The following is a 16506-nucleotide window of genomic DNA, read 5'->3' as shown; positions in this document are numbered from 1 at the left end:
AGTCCAAAGTCTTTATTTGACCAAAGTCCAAAAAGAAAAGCAATAGCCCTGGCAGATTCTGGATACTAATTTACAGTGACAAACATTAAAGCTGTGTAACTAGAACAGGCCTCATAGATGGTTGCCTGTACGTGTTACTCCTGGACACAGCCTTCCCTCTGAGGTGGCTGAACCACATCTGCCACAGCTGCTGAGCAGCCAGGCTGCAGCCTACTATACATTAAGGGAAAATGAAATGTCAGTTCACTATGGCCCACAGCAAACCCAGTGGTTCAGTTTCTTCAGGTGGCAATCATAAATGGAAAGGAGGACAGCTGGTGTCTGTAGTATCTTCTGTTGTCTAAATCTAATCTGTTTATGACTAAAATCAGAACTAAGTGAAGGATCAGTGCTCTCACTAAAAGGCAAAGCATCTAACTTGGTAACAGGTAGCTTAATTCTCTTCAATTAGATGAGAAGCAAAGATAAAAAGATGCAGTGATTTCTTGTCAATATTATAGCATAAAGGAAGCCAGCACTAATTATTTTTTTGTTTTCTTTTTCCAGCGCTTTGACAGTGTTGCTGAAATAGTAGAGAATCATCAACGCACCTCCCTGGTTCTAATTGACAGCCAAAACAACACAAAAGACTCAACAAAACTGAAATATATTGTAAGAGTTTCTTAATCAAACTGAACTGCTAAAATGAAGACCTCTTTAATCATTTCTTTCAACATACTGAGATGTGGACAAAGTATTAAAAGAAGAAAATCCAAAATGATGGGAAACACTCTTCAAGAGCACCTACAGAGTAGTAAGAAATGCATTTCATAGAGTTCAACCCAACGTCACTTTTATCAGGAAAGTTTAACACAAGAAGCCAAAGCAGACACACTGTCATCTGTGACAACATGGGTATCCAGTCATGGGAAGAACAACTGCATACCACAGCCTCTGACTGCTGTTTGGAGACAGATTTCTTGAAGGACATTTTCATTTTAAAAATGAGAATACCCACAGTGATCTATTCTTTCAATTTATATTTACCACATATCACTGCTTTCAGCAACTTCTTTGTAAAGTGCACAGCCCCAGAAATTAGAGCAACTTGACCTAATGTACCACTGTGCACAAGGTGAAAATAGGACTGGACTTTGATTAGTGGTAATAAATCCACCTGAATGTTTTAGATTTATGGACATGTGTTGTACTTTCCGTCAGCTTCACCCTGTTTCACTGATATTTTTGTTTGTATTTTCAAATGTAAAAATAAAATTTAAAATATACTGTAAACTCAGTAGTGTATGGAGACTTTGCTGGACTGCATTTCTGGCACCCTTCCAGCAAGAAAGCATCACTAGTGTTGATGTTTTAATGTATATATTTGTATGTGCTCCTTCACAATGTTATGAAAAAGCATCACTTTTACAACTTTATCTCATATGTATATATATATATATATTACACATACACACAATTTGGCTTAATGACTTTCAAATCTTTTGTCTTCAAATTGCCTACTGCTGCTGACCCAGGCACACTGCATCATTGCTAAATTACTCACTTCTTGCTGAATTACAGTTCATGGAGACACACACAGGAAAAAAACCACTTTTTAATGTGATAGCCTGTTCTATCACAGTGGTTACTGTGATTACTGGATACTGTGATTACTGTAATTTTGTGGAAAAAGTAAACTTCCACAAATATTCAAGTGGTAAAAATTAATTTGATGAATGTAGAAATTGCATCAATTAAAAACTTCTAGGAGCAATTGTTAACTAGTTCTAGCAGTGTTTGATTTCACTGGACCTGAAGACTGATCCATCTTAAAGGTATTTTCCAAAACTGACATATTACACACACTTAGTTCATTCTTTTTGTTCCATATAAAGCAGTGTTCTCTAGGATTATATTCAAGGCTTTAAAGATGAGACCGAGTCAAGACCTGCAAAGTCTCAGCAAGTCACTTAGGACCACAGGGTGGCTGAATTCTGCAAATACTTTCTTGTGCTTTTGATCAGATACTTCTAAAAGTCATGCAGCTGTCTCCTAGAAAGAACTGTATGCCAGCAGGATTCTCAGCACATGGCTACCTACATACCTTGAGGCAGGTCAGCTTCTTCCCTCTGCAACACAGGCAACACTTACCCAAATGTGATGGGATAACACACTGGCAAATAAGAAACAATGTATACAGACTACACACAGTACTACCTAAGGGCTATATTTAGTATATTGCTCAGTTGGTATTTTATATTTAACACTATGCCTAATACTACTGAAATGTTTAGAACGTTAAGATTACCAAGTCAAGGTGTAAAACCACAAGTTAGTAGTGTCTGCAAGCTTCATTTACTCTTTCTATATGTGTACTATTATTTTATTTAGCTACTTCAAGTATCACTTTAGAAGCTATTTCAAGCAATACTCACAATGGAAGTACTCTGAAAAAGTAGCCACTGAGTATTTAACTTCCTTTGCATTCATGTTGTCCTTGCCTTTCAATCATGTACTGCACAGTATTTCAACTTGGTACTGTCTGCCAACCTTTCTGTGTTGCTCCTCAAAATCTCTAGATTCTTCATTCTTTCCAAGTTAAGTGTGCAGTATCTCCATCATTCTAGGATGAGGGGGAAAAAATAGCATGAACAAGGGAAGTTCAAGTGTGTATATTTCATAACAGGGACTAAGTATCACTTTTTTAAAAGGTAATTAGCACTGAGCACTTTAAAACACCACTGTTCCTGCCCCTCAGCTCTAAGTGCTCAGCACTACATAGAATATTGTGGTTGACCTACAAATAACAAATTGCTCTAGATAAAGGGGCCAGTTACCTTCATCCTCAAACCTTACTTTACTTTTTATCCATGTTCTACACGATTATAGGGCTACCTTATAGTTTGGACAACAAAACAAGGCAGGGAGCTGATAGGTAACACAACCTTCCACAAAATAATCCAATCAGCCTGAAATGAGAACTTTTTAGGCACTATTTAGGCAAAATAAGGCTCGTTGGGGGAGCCTCCCCCAACAAACACACAAAACACACCAGTACATTACCACCTACTTTACTACACTTGGTGTTTTGTACAGGAACAAAGGCACCAGACTGGTTACTCTGTTTTCCATACTCCAGCTAGATCTGTTCTAGTTTGGCAGGACTTTGGTGCAGACATACCACGAAACAAAGTTTTATCTGGAGAAGGTTTAAGCAAGTTTCAGGTATTGCACCAAGCTACCATTTCCTACATTCTGGACATAGAATAAATTGGCACTCAGGATGAAGCATGCTGAGTTAAAAATCCCAGTGCTGTGGGCTGAAAAGCCATTACAGAATGCAGGAAATGGTGACTTGGTGTGGCTGTTGCAGTGCCAGCAGTCATCTCCAGGTAAGAGGTATATCAAGTCTGACCTGACAGACACAGCAACACACCCCTCCCCTCATCTTTCTTTGATATTGTGATACTGTTTGCTAATTTCCCTTCCATATATCATTCACTGAATAGTTAAAACAAACAAAAAACAAAAAACCCCCAAAACCTCACACCAAAAAACCACACACTCACAAACAACCCATAAATCAAGAACTAAAAATGAATTCTTTTGTCTGAGAACTCAGGGCAAGTGTCATATTTAATAATACACAAAGGGAGAAATGTTGTCTGCCTACCTGATACAGAGAGTACAATGACTACTGCATATCATTCCTGACAATGTTGCTCCATGAAAGGAATAAGAACCTGCATTCTCAAAAATCCAAGTGTTCAAAGACACAAGGTACAAAACTCCATTCTTCCTTCAATCAAAAGCAGCAGCAGCAAAAAGAGATTATTAGGAAGCATTGTTAGGAAAAAAAAGCGTGTCACATAACAACATAAAGGTGTGTCACGTAATAACAGCTCTGTAACAAATTTTTGTTAAAACACTGGAATTACTGAGGAAGGGCACCATGACTTACTGATGAATGCACATCTTGCCAAGAACACATAATGGGATCGATTTTAGGCCTCTTCAAGTTTGTACAAATAGTTGATAACCTTGTGCTTGCACCTCTCTTTGTATGTCCCAAAACAATAACATCAATTTAAGGTTTATCTTGCTATTTGCAATGTTACAAACTACTAAAATGTTATGGTTGCATAGTAAAGCACTCAAAATCAAGATAATTCAAGTTACCTGTGCAACCTTGCCACATCAGCTATATCCATTACAATACAAGCATTAGATATACAATCAGTGAATATTTTTCCACATGGACTTATGTTTCACTTGGTTCATGCAATACTTCAAGGATAAATCGTAGCTGTATAATGAAAAACCGTGGTTTGTAGGATATTTGTAGAACACCTTTCCCCAGTTACTGAAAATGCTGAGAAATGCACCAACATTGCAGAAGTCAGCCAGTAAAAAGGTGGCTTCATACAATTAAAGTAGTTGAACTGAAGAACTGAACATATCTTCCCTGCATCTTCTACCACACCATATACTGCAACACAGGTCAGATCACTTCAATCTAATTTTCTCCTGATGGTAATTAATTGTGATCTTAATTTCAGTGAAGGCCCACCTGAGTTTTTCTGAAACCTGATCTGCAGAAATGCCAAACTCTAAGAACCTCAAACAATGCACTATGAAAAAGGTCATAAGAATAAAATTATGTATTTGGAACAGTACTTGAGCAACCTGCACTAAATAATATGAGGACTTAATTAAGGGTGGGGAAACAAAATAGTGAATTGCTACCCAGGAGGAAGCAAAAATTCTCTGCACTGAATGAGATGGATGTCCATGGAAAAAGTGACACATGACAATTAATTAAGATTGTATAAAGTAACCTTATTTCAACATTTCCTAGCTTTACAATGTTTTCACAGTACCATTTAAGGTCAATTCATACAAAAATAAACAAGTTAGAAAAAATATTCCAGTGACAGTTGTCACCCTCATGCTTCATCAATACAGAGAAAACTCCCTAATGCTACAGCAGAACTTCCACCTCAATGCTAAGTAATTGTTAATAAAGACTGGTCATCCTCACTGAAATTGCACCAAGTAGGTTTCACGTATATTTTTTCCAAAGGCAGCAAAGGCAATGTCCAAAATTTGCAAGTTCAATTTCAGAGTTTACAGAAGAGCAAGCAGAGGCAGACAGTAGATTCTTGTAGTCAAAAAAGCTCAACATGTTTTTGTCCTTTCCTAACACTGTCTTTCCAACCTGCTTCCTCACCACTACACTGGTCTTCTTCAAAGTTCCTAGCTAAATTAACATCAGAGCTCAAGTCCACTGTGCAGCGCAAAATGATTCAGTTTAGGCACACAACACATGCCAACTGTGTATTAATTCACCCAAAGGATGATGTCTTGACTGCTTCACTTGTCTTCCATACATAACTCACCAGATGCAAGGCTAGTGTGCATCTTCCTGCCAACACACAAATCAGGAAAGAAAAATTTATCTAATCACTGAAGCAATTGTTTTTAAGTAATTTGAACACTTTTTAAAACATAAGTTGAATTCAGGTTAGTGGTGACATGCCTGTGACATCCATGACTTCTTACTGTTTCACTGGTAGCAAGCAATCTTCATTTTCACCAGTAAGAGAAAACTACTTGGGCTTGCATACAATCTAAACCCCAGGATTTAAATGCCCCAGTCCTCTCCAAGCCTACTGTTCAATTTTGACAGCTTTTCCATCAATACTTTATGAAGCTGGCTTACACCTTCATACTTGGGCAAGAGGTGCCAGCCATATGGTAAGAGCAGTCCCACATTAGACTGAAACTTCGAGCCTACAGAGGTTCATGAAGAACCTGGAGCACAAAGCCTCAAGACATTATTACTGTAGATAATAACAACCTTCATCTCTATACGCTCAGTCACTATGGTTAAGAGGTCTTTTGCTGACATGCCCTTGTATAAAGACTAAAAACTGTAATGCATAGAATGTTCCTTCATTATCTCTAAAACTGAAAGTAGAAAGCAAGCAGGCCGCTAAGAACATTACACTTCCAGCTGATAAAATATGGGAATAACAACTCGAGCCTTGGTTTAGCCAAATCCCTGGTGCCCCAAAAGGCAGTACATCAGAATAAGCAATAGTAGAAAACATTAAATCATTATGGGGACAAATTACATCCACCTGAAATAAAGCTATGAAGCAATTACAAGCCTAAAATGGTGCTCTGCACCTCCCCACATCCTGACCATCCCTATAGGGTTTGTGGCAGACATAAGATAGGAACATTTTCTATAAATGCTCAAAGTCATATGCTGTAAACACAAGTTATAGCAAATTTAATAGTGACAAAATCAATACAGATTAGGAATGTTCACCATTCTTAAACACCATATACATTATGAATATATATTTTCAATTGATTTCATTCTGACTCACCGTATTAACACAATCATAATCTGTTTTATTAATTTATATGAAAAATACTTCACTAAGAAAGTAGACAAACTGCACAGAAATAGTACAAGTGTCATGTGCATAGCAATATAGCTTAAAGCATTTACATATGGCTTTGTTTAAATGAAACTGTGGGGGAATGGCCCTATACAGACCCAAAGTTACACAGTCAACATAATGTAAACTGCTTCACATCTTTGAGGCACTTGCTAATAATAGTGTTCAATCCCTGAAAAACAAAATCAAGAGCTAATAAGTGAAAATAACAAAAATCCCAGGATAACAGCTGTGTATTTTTGAAAATATTTTAAAAATTTCTTTTAATAGTGCATGCACAGAACTGAAAAACTGGGGGGAAGGATGTAATTTCTGTGCAAGAATTATACCAAGTAACTTGAAAAGTATAAAAATATTTACATGTTTAGGGATTTTAAGTATGTACAGAACAAAGGCCCTGAAGACTTACTCTATAGAATAAAAATATAGCACATTATAGCAGTAATAAAAATAATATATATTTTCATGGAATTGTATTTGCAGTTAGTTACAAGTTATTTAAACCACAACGTTCTTTGATCTTTCTCCAATCTGATGGCAATAAGGAATACACTCTTTCTTGTATAACACAAGAACTTTGCATACTTTTTCAACCTCAGTTACAATACTGACATAGAAAACAGAATGACTTGTGTATCCTAATCCAGCTGGGGTGCTTTTTTAAACTTTAATGACTATTTTCTTCACTGGTCATCACTTCATTAATGAATTCCAATCTCGAGTAGCCTCCATCAGATGCCTCTGTCCATGTCCTACCCAATTATCCTGATTGTCAAATATTCTACCACAAAACCAGCAGCTAAACTTAGCTTTCAAGGTATTATTGGAGGTAGTTTTCACAATCTGGTAATTGTTTTTGCTAGTCTTTTTCAGTGTCAATTTTAAGACAAATCTTTCTTTTACAGGGTTAAGGGGTTTTATTGTCCTGTATCTTTTCTGAGAAAAATTATCAGTAGTTACATCCGAAGGATTGCGGAAGTCTGGTTGCAGAAGAGCTTCAATGGTTCTTTTTGACAATAAAACCTTAAGAACATGTCCCTTAAATTTAGCAATAGTTTTCATTACATTTACAACTTCTGGAACATCTGCATCAGGATGGTTTAGCACAACAACTGGTTGATTTCTCCTAGGGCATTTTACAAGCTGGTTAGAATTAAAAGGAAGCAATTTCAAAGTCCTTACAGTTTTTTTTGATGCCCTTGGTTTGTAAGGGCTACCTGATTCACTAACAATTTCAGCTTGATTCTTTTCTTTACACTTTCTGCGCAACATTGCTTTCTTTCTAGGAGGTTCTGGGCAACTAGCCTTCCGTTTACGTTTGAAATTCTTGTTTCTTTGCCCACCCACAGTTACCGAACTTTTAGATCCAGCTTGTTTTAAACCAGGTTTTATTTTTGCAGTTCTGTTTTGGGTGTTCCATGTGGACTTTTGAGAACCAGAGTTATTCCTCTTGTTAGCAGCTATTACTTGCATACTCTCGATAGAACATTTCTGCAACCGCATCCCTGCAGATTTAGCAGAATAAACAGGTTCTACAGGAGGAACACGACATGCTGGATTAGAGCTTGCCAAAGAGGCATTTGCTGGCATTAACCCACTTGGTAAGTTTAAGGCATCATTAAAACTAAGATTAGTTTGTTTCTGTGCTAGTGCAGGAGTAAGGGACTGCAAGTTATCCACCTGTAGTGAGGGCACCAAGTTCCTTACTGACTGAGTGTTATCAGACAGTGTATCTGAAGTACGAGTTCTTATTTTTAGCAAAGGCTGTTGTTGCATGGCTCCAGTTTTCTTTGGCTGACAATTCCGATGAGCATTATCCTGAAAAAACATTGGTTTATGAACTACAGGCTTGTTTGGTGTCAAACATTGCAGAAAAACTCCCTGCTGTCCATCAGGCGAAAGTGCATAAACGTGTTGTTCCTGCTTAATTTCCTGTTGTCTTACTGACTCCAAAGACCCAAAGGCAGCATCCCGGTGCTCTGGTAACACCTTCACAGAAGAAGTTGCCTTCACAGATGACTCTGATGAGTTTGGAACTACAAGAGGTGCTTTGAATGGCATACAGTCATTTACTGTACCACATACTTCCTCATTACAGGAACTTCTTAAATTTCTAAAATGGCCATTTTTCCCCTTCACTTCTGAAGGTGGTATTTTCCCAAATTCTCTGGATGCAACTCCCTCTAAAACCTGAGAACTATCATTAGCAGCATTTGCAACTGTTCCAACTGCCCCACTAAAAGTCAAAATCATTCCAGGTCCTTTATTTGAAACACAAGATGCAGGTACACCTTTAGTAACATCTGATGAACTGGTTGATGGAAGAGATTTTCCTGACACCATCTGCTGCCTAGATTGGTTAGAAAGGTGGAAAGGAACGAAAAATCGTGACGGAAGGGACTGAACAAAAAGGGCTTTCTTTTGTTCCTGAAGAACAGGCAAAACTGGTGAAAAGCTGCTAGGATTTTGAGTTGCAGACAGTACTTTATCTTTTACTACCTGCTGTGTAAACTCATCTGTAGGAGTTTTTAGCAATGTACCAACACCTGGAGTTTTGGATAATTTGTCCACATCCTGTGAATCAAGTAATGTTTTGGGTGCCTGTCTTTCTCTCCCACAACATGTACCTTCATTTGTGCTACATCTTGTGTTGAACTCTCTCCTACATAAAGGGAAGCGTATATTAGGTGGAGGCCTCTGAAAACCACACACAGTTGCAGAGCTTTTTAAACACACACAGGCTGCACTCCCAGTCTCAGGACCAGAAAGCAGCTTATCAGAACAAAGTTGGACACAATTAGTCTTGCTGTGAAACTCCTGCTGAGAGGCTGTTTTTACTTTTAACACATCTTGCAGTAATTGGTTTATCTCAGGCGATAAATAATTAGCTGCCTGCTCACTTTGCAATGAGAAAACAGATGTGATTTTAGGCATTAAGAAAGAGTTAACACCATCAGAGGCATTTTCCTGGAATTTCTCAGCTACGTTCTGAAAGCCTTGCTCTAGGTTAGTGTCCAAATACTGTCGGCCATTATGCTTGTCCTCTGTAAAACACTCGCTGTCAACACCACATTGAGATTGGCTTTTAAAAGACACAGAGTTATTCTTAGTGTTTATGTGTTTGTAAGTTTTATTAATATTTGATTGGGCTGACACAATTTTCTCTGCTTTCAAACCTTTCATTGACTCTGAATGTGAAGATGGAAGTTCATTTCCAGAGTTTTGATAAGAACCTCTTTTGCTAAATTCTCTGTACCTGTCATCTGTTGACGTCCAAATGCTACATGGATTATCCAAAGAGTCCACTTTGGAATAGTTGTGAAAAGACAACAACCCTTCATTAGATGAATCCACTGAGGCTGAATAACAGAGATTATTAGTTCCATTGCTATTATTCAGGCCACCATTTTGCATTTTCAGTTCAGGAAAGTAGGGCATTTTCATAGGGTCATAATGAAGGGTATTTGTAATAGCGGGTGATAATACCTGAGGATGACTTGAAGGACGAAAGCTTCCCCATGAGATACCAGTTTGAGCTCCAACTTTTGTTACTGCTTCATGTGGAGGTACAGTTGAGTCCAGCTTCACTGGCAAACAATTTGGACCTTTTCCTTCAGCTATATTAGAAGGTGCTACAGTTTCAGAAACACTCCTACCATACAACAAGTAGTTATTTTGTTTTTCCACTTTTGTTTTTCCTGAATGAGGAGCAGGACAGGAAAACGGAGGGGAAGTTAATGGATGAACACAATTGTTCTTTAAAGTCGACTGATCACTTACATGTGGTATAGCACCTGAAGACAAGCCACAGGGATCAGCAGTCTGTAGCAAAGGAGTTGCAGAACCATCTTTAACAGGATCAACTTTATGACCCAACAAACAGTCATTTTGCTTACTTGTAGGTAGCAATTTTATAACAATATGTTGTTTTCCATCTACCATTTTAAAGCCCATAAATTTTGCACTGTAATTTGCTGGTACTGATATTTTATTGTTTTTAAACATCAATACTGTTGGCCCATGAACAGCAGTTTTCAATAATCCCAGGCCATAACTTGTGCCATCATCTGCCTTATTGTATTGTGCAGTAGTAGCAGAGAGCATTCCACCCATGAAATGACGCTTTTCCGTGTATTTACCTTGATGTTTCTCTTCACTTGTTTCCACGTCTCTCACACACTGATTCAGCTCCTCAGCATTTGGCTGAATTTTATTTACACTTCTTAGCACTTGTGTATTTTCTTCTCCAGCACTGTCACTTCCACTGCTTATCTTCTTCCGTCGCCAGAGTGGTTTTTTTGATGCACCCATTTTATACCTCCTTAACACAAGCTTCAGTCCTGCTGGAGTCTTTACTATTCTTTTTTCATATTTATCCTTTTCCAGTTTTTCTTTTGCAATTAAGTGGTCTCTGTGTAAAGCTATGATGTGTTTTAAAAGATAATCTTTCCGTGATGTGCTGTAACTGCAGTAAGGACAACCAAAAGAAAACATACTGGTATGAACAAGCAGATGATTTTGGAGCTCCTCTTCTGTAAAGTTTTCTTGATGGCATTTTCCACATTTATAGGGAATCTCCTTATGTTTGTGAATGTGCTGAACAAACGTACCCACATCATAGGTAGAAAACCCACATTTTTCACACTGGAAGTGTCCATTTACACAATGCTTTGATATGAAGTGTTTTGTCAAAGCCAACAAAGTGTATATCTGCTCATCATTACAGAGCTCACATTTTACTAAAGTGCTACGATGGATGCGTCTGTGCTGTTTAAACGACTGAAAGTCATTAGCTGAGAAGCTGCACATCTCACAAGGATACAGAGGCAACTCACCATAGTGTAACAGCTGAAAATGTTTCTGTAGGTCATTTGGGCTGTATCTAATGTTATCCTTGCACTTCGTACAAGTGAAATTCAGTATTTTTGCTGCAGTTTTAAATCCTTCTTCAAATTGCACTTCTGGTTTAATTTGCAAGTGACTTCCTTCTGAACAACTGAGATTGCTTCCACTAATTTTCTCTAGACTTAAGGATTTCCTAGCAGTTCGCTGCTTACACTGAAAGAGTTTTCTAAACCTATCAACTTCATGTTTCATTAATACTTCATTTGGAATGTTCACCTTGGGCAATTCAATCTTCACGTTTTTTAGTCCATAAGTGAGATTGATATCTAAAATTGCTGGTTGAATTGTCATACTTGAAGGATCACTCACCAGTTCTTTCTTCAAAGTAATGCCTGTAGAAAAATTCTTCATAGCATTGTGTTTTAAGACACTGATTTGCTTTCTGTCACAAAAAAAGTGTTCCTGTTCAGATGACATGATTTTAGGTTCTACTTTTCTTTACATGAATTCTTGAGATTTAGTCTTACTTCCGGCAGCAAATGAGACAACTGCACCAAGTTACTCTCAAAGATCTACAACTTCCCCATTTCATTCTCCTGAAATTAAAAACAAACAAAGCAAATAATTACTCTTAAAACTAATGCAATTAGAACACCTATTACAATTCACTAACAAATATATGCCAATCTCTGAAGTTGGTAATTTTTAAAATATTACTCAAGGGGTGAAAAAAAAAAGTATGAGGCAAAAAAACCTATTACAGTATAACCTCTGTTTGTTTGTGTTGGGGGTGTTTGTTGGTTTGTTACTTGGTGGGTTTTTTTAAAAAAATAAATAAAACTTGAAAAATATGTTTTAAAGAACATCTACTGAAGGATACATGTCATCAAATTTTGGGTTTCTCCCACCCTGTAGGCATAAAGTCCGAAGACCTACTTTTTTTAAATGAAGCCTGTGTTTATTACTTATTTGATTTCATGCAAATAAATCAAATAAGTAATAAATCAGTTGGGATTTCATGCAAATAAAACCACTCCTTTGTGACATGCCACTAACTGAAGTATTAAAAAGAAGTCAAAATCTACAGAATTTTACATTTTTATTACTCAAGTGCGCTACTCTATTAGTTACTATTGTGTTTAAAAAGGAAAGAAAGTAAAATCAGAATCTGACAAAAGATCCACTTCACCAATGGAGATATGACCTTTACCAACACCAAAAACCAATCACACTGACCTACAATGAATTTTTCACATGCCTACCTTTAGTACCACACAAGTCTGAATCAGTCAACAGATACAAGTTCTCAGGTTTCTCATTGCATGTTCCTGGGTACTTGTTAATATTTTCAGTGCATGACTGACCACAGTACCCCTCTATGGATTAAAAGGCTCAAACAGTTATGGTCAGCATCACTGTCTCACTACAGATTTCATGTCAGTGTTTCCATAACAATTTATATCAGCTCAAGTCTATGTCTGAACAACACTCCTGCACAGAATGTGGACACAGAATCAGCAGAATTGGAACAGCAGCAAAATTAACATAAATTCTGAAAAGCAACACTGGAAAGGAAGAACTGTTTCTTTACTAGTATAACACTTTTTACTAAAAAACTTTTTTTGCAGTACAAGTCACAAAGTCACTTTCTTCTTTCCTAACAGAAGTTAGTAAATCGTTAGCTGAAGGCTGATTAGTGAATTTCTCTCCACTACTCTGGGGCTCGCCCTGAAGCAACACAGACTTGCAACTCATTAGATCATCGTATCTATTCACATTCAAACTGAAAGAATGATCACACCCTCACTGTGAATAAATGCAACGGCTGCTTCTAGATCTCCAAGCCATCATAAGCATTGGCCCTAAGATCTTTCAAATATTTTCCCAGTCCTGGGAGAAGGAAGTATCTAGCATTAGACATGCAAATACCTGACAAAGAAAATGGAGATTGAAAATTTTCAACTCCATGTTCTTGTATCATGCAGCAAGAAAAGCAACCATATTTTTAAAGCACATCCTTTAATGCCTTTCTTTAGAGAAGATACTAGCACTTCGGCACAATTCTTGAAAATAATAAATACAAAAGACTTCGACACTAGACACAGACTCTAATATCAAGTAAATTCACTTAACTGTGTTCTCCAGCTATGAGACCACCAAGACTTCAATTACACATCTGACATCCAAAAAAAAAAACAAAAAACCAAACCCAAAAAACACCCCAAAACAACAAACCACAGAGACATACACTCCCTCCTCAGAATCTCTCCAAATGGAAACACTTTGGGTACAGGACTTTTATTTTTCTTTTAACTCAACGACACACTCCCCATCTTCCACACAGATGATTAATATGTGGGATATTACCCAGCTTTGAGCCCTGAGAAAAGAACAACTCATGTGCATATTATTCCATTTTCACCAAAAGAGTACTGCATTAAAATGCATTCTCTTGCCAATGGTATATCCCTTATTTGAATAGAAGCGAGCTGAACTTCCTCATAAAGAATAAGTAACTAAAAATTATTTGGATTTGTTTGCTTGAACAACATTTTAAGACACGGGCGCAACACAAAGATTACAGCTTGCATGATGCAATACATCATCCTGCTGGGAGCTGCCCATCCCTCAGGTTAGAAGGTTACGCTGCCAGACACTGAAACCTGGAGTATGTTTACAATAAAAACTGTAGAAATCAGAAGTGGGTAAAGTGCTGCAGAGAACAAGGCTCAGGCTTTCAATACCAAGCCAATGCAGTCCTCGACTGGGCAACACATTTGGCAAAGAGTCACGATCTAAGATCCCCTTTAATTAACTAACCTTATACTTAATTTTATTATTTTTGGGTAGTATGCAACAATCAACAAGCTCCTGGAGCATGACAAATAAAAATATTTACTTGAAACAATCCTTAAAAATAAAAGGGCTTTCTTTTATCCCAGGGATCTCTAAAGGAGTATTTTCAAAGCAGTCTGACTTACGTGTTAAGAAAATACTTGACTTCAATTCTCCAACAGCTGGGTATTTTCCACACACACAGAAGAGGTAAGATTGCAAGACTCAGACAAGGCCACAGTCAGGAGAAATACTAGAAGAAGTTCGGGAAACAAAAGAAAAGGTATTTTAAATCGTGTAAATACAAGCAATAACTGAAAGAATAAGCTGAAAAGCCCATGTCCCTCAGAAATTTACATTATGTGGATTTTTACCACATTGAAGACAAGAATATACACCAACTTTTCTCTCACAGAGCAGCATCAAATGCAATACCAATACTGTATATATACACAATATAACAATGCCTATTTTACCTTAGATTTGCCACTACAACTCAGGCATTCATAGCTGGGAAACACAAGCACATGATAACTTAAAAACAGCACAGAAAGAAGTGACTGGTATCTCGGTCCATCAAATTTTAACCTGAACTCAAAAGGCACTTATCTTTTTTCAAGCAAAAAATTTAATGACAAAAACCTAACCATAGACTTCTATAAAGTTGCGCAAAAGCCTGGGAAAGAGGCAGAATATTACATTCACAGTATCTGAAACCAGTACGTAGATTTAAATGCAGTTAAAATGAGTACCAACACTGAAAACACATAAGCATGTGCCACAGCTAACTCTCAGTCAAAAAAATCCCCAAACCACTAAGAACAAGGATAAGCAACCACTTGAGGCTCTCAGCCACAATTTTCTTCCCTCAAAAATGCTGCAATTTGTCCATATTTCGTTTTAAAAAGTACAGATAAGAAGTTTAAGGTATATATTTTGATCTAGAAAGAAATTGCAGATAGCACTTGGACACTGCTAAATTAGTTAACTTTTACAGTTTTTCCATTTCAAACTACATTCAAAATAGGTATCCCAGCAGGCAGGATCTTCAAGATTTCTGAAGAATTTTCGGCTTATGTAAATTCTATTAAATAAATAAATAAATAAAATTATACTGAAGTACATCCCATGCCCAGTTCCATTCTGTGTGTCTGCAAATTTAGAGTGGCGCCTTAATCTCTCCCCAGACCGGGACACAGGCAGGAACTCTCAAAACTGGATCTTATGAAACGCACAGAGCTGGAGCAGTCAGACACAACCCGAACAGCAACGTTTTAGTAAAAAAAAAAAAAAAGAAAAAGAAAAAAAAAGGGAAAAAAAAAAATCACCGAAGCGCTCTCAGAGTTCACACACGCAGACTGCCCGTGCCACAGGGCGAACCTGCCTTTTAGAAACACAGAAGCCGAACGCGGCGGCGACACACGGCCAGCGCCGGCCCCGGGCGGGCTGACACTGCCCCCGCCCGCCGGGGCAGCAGCGGTGCCCAGGAGCAGGCAGGGGCCGCGGCGGGACAAAGCGCGGGGCCGAGCGACGAGGCGGCGGCAGCTCGGGAGCTCCGTCTGACCGCGGGCACGGCAGCGGGCGCTGGGGCACGGACGAGCGAGGCGCGTCCCTGCCCGGCTCCTCCTCGGGAGCCCCGCGGCAGCGCCGCCCCCGCCCGCACGGCCCCGGGACGGCCGCAACTCTCGGCGCGCAGCCCGGCGGAGGGATACGGTCCCACAGCCGGCCCGGCGGCTGCACACGAGGCCATTTGTGCCCGGTCCCGCCGCCCCGGGCGCGCCCCGCGGTCCCGCCCGCCCCCAGCCCCGGCTGCCCCGCGAGCCTCCCGCTGCCGGCGAGCGCGGACTATTTAATGTCTTATCCGCACCACGGGGCACCGTCCAGTCCCGTGCCGCCGCGGCCACTCGCGCCCCCTGCCTGCTCCGAGCCGCTCCGGACCGTCCCTCTCGCCCCGCGCGGGGCCTCCTCGCTCCCCGCCCGACAACCCCCGCGGAGTTACCTCGGGTACCGCCACCGTCCGGCGAGGCGCTGCCGGCCGCCATCACAGTTTCCATCCGGGGACTGCCGGGTACGAGCCCGGATGAGGGGCGGCCGCGGCGGAGGGATACGCGTTCACCTGAGGGATGGGCGGACGGCGGCCGACGAGGCCCAAGGGGGAGGAGCGGGCGGGGCGGTCCCGGCAGGTCCGGCTGCGTTCCGCCAGCTCGTCCCGCTCCCCGTCCTCCTTCTCCTGATGGGATGGGGGCCTGGGGCACATGGCACGGCCGGGGAACGGCCCCCCCGCTCCGCCCGTCGGTACCTTCATTGGCTGTGCACCCATGGGCGTGTTTCGGCCAATGGCAGTGGCAGGGAGAGCCGCTGCCCCTCACAAAAC

General features: G+C 39.7%; 2 protein-coding genes across 3 annotated transcripts in view; one reads left to right on the top strand and one right to left on the bottom strand.

The window, feature by feature from the left end:
- The window catches only part of BLNK (B cell linker), a 42825-nt gene extending 41466 nt beyond the window's left edge, over positions 1-1359 (top strand). For both annotated transcript variants that reach the window (XM_058810296.1, XM_058810297.1), the window contains one exon: positions 547-1359. In XM_058810296.1, coding sequence (XP_058666279.1) covers positions 547-666 — 120 coding nt within the window. In that variant the 3' untranslated portion in view covers positions 667-1359. The remainder of the gene's footprint in view (positions 1-546) is intronic.
- Positions 1360-6338: 4979 nt separating this feature from the next.
- Positions 6339-16191, bottom strand: ZNF518A (zinc finger protein 518A). The gene is made up of 3 exons (XM_058810377.1): positions 16132-16191; positions 14279-14385; positions 6339-11893 (listed from the first exon to the last, which is right to left on the bottom strand). The coding sequence occupies exon 3, from the start codon at positions 11772-11774 to the stop codon at positions 7146-7148; it is 4629 nt and encodes a 1542-aa protein (XP_058666360.1). The 5' UTR covers positions 11775-11893; positions 14279-14385; positions 16132-16191; the 3' UTR covers positions 6339-7145.
- Between the last annotated feature and the right edge of the window lie 315 nt (positions 16192-16506).

The sequence above is a fragment of the Ammospiza caudacuta genome, chromosome 9, assembly GCF_027887145.1.
Source record: "Ammospiza caudacuta isolate bAmmCau1 chromosome 9, bAmmCau1.pri, whole genome shotgun sequence".
Classification (NCBI taxonomy): Eukaryota; Metazoa; Chordata; class Aves; order Passeriformes; family Passerellidae; genus Ammospiza; species Ammospiza caudacuta.
This window is presented reverse-complemented; position numbering and strand designations above follow the sequence as displayed.

Coding starts and splice junctions, on each gene's coding strand:
- ZNF518A (XM_058810377.1), bottom strand. CDS start 11,774: ATGTCATCTGAACAGGAACACTTTTTTTGTGACAGAAAGCAAATCAGT.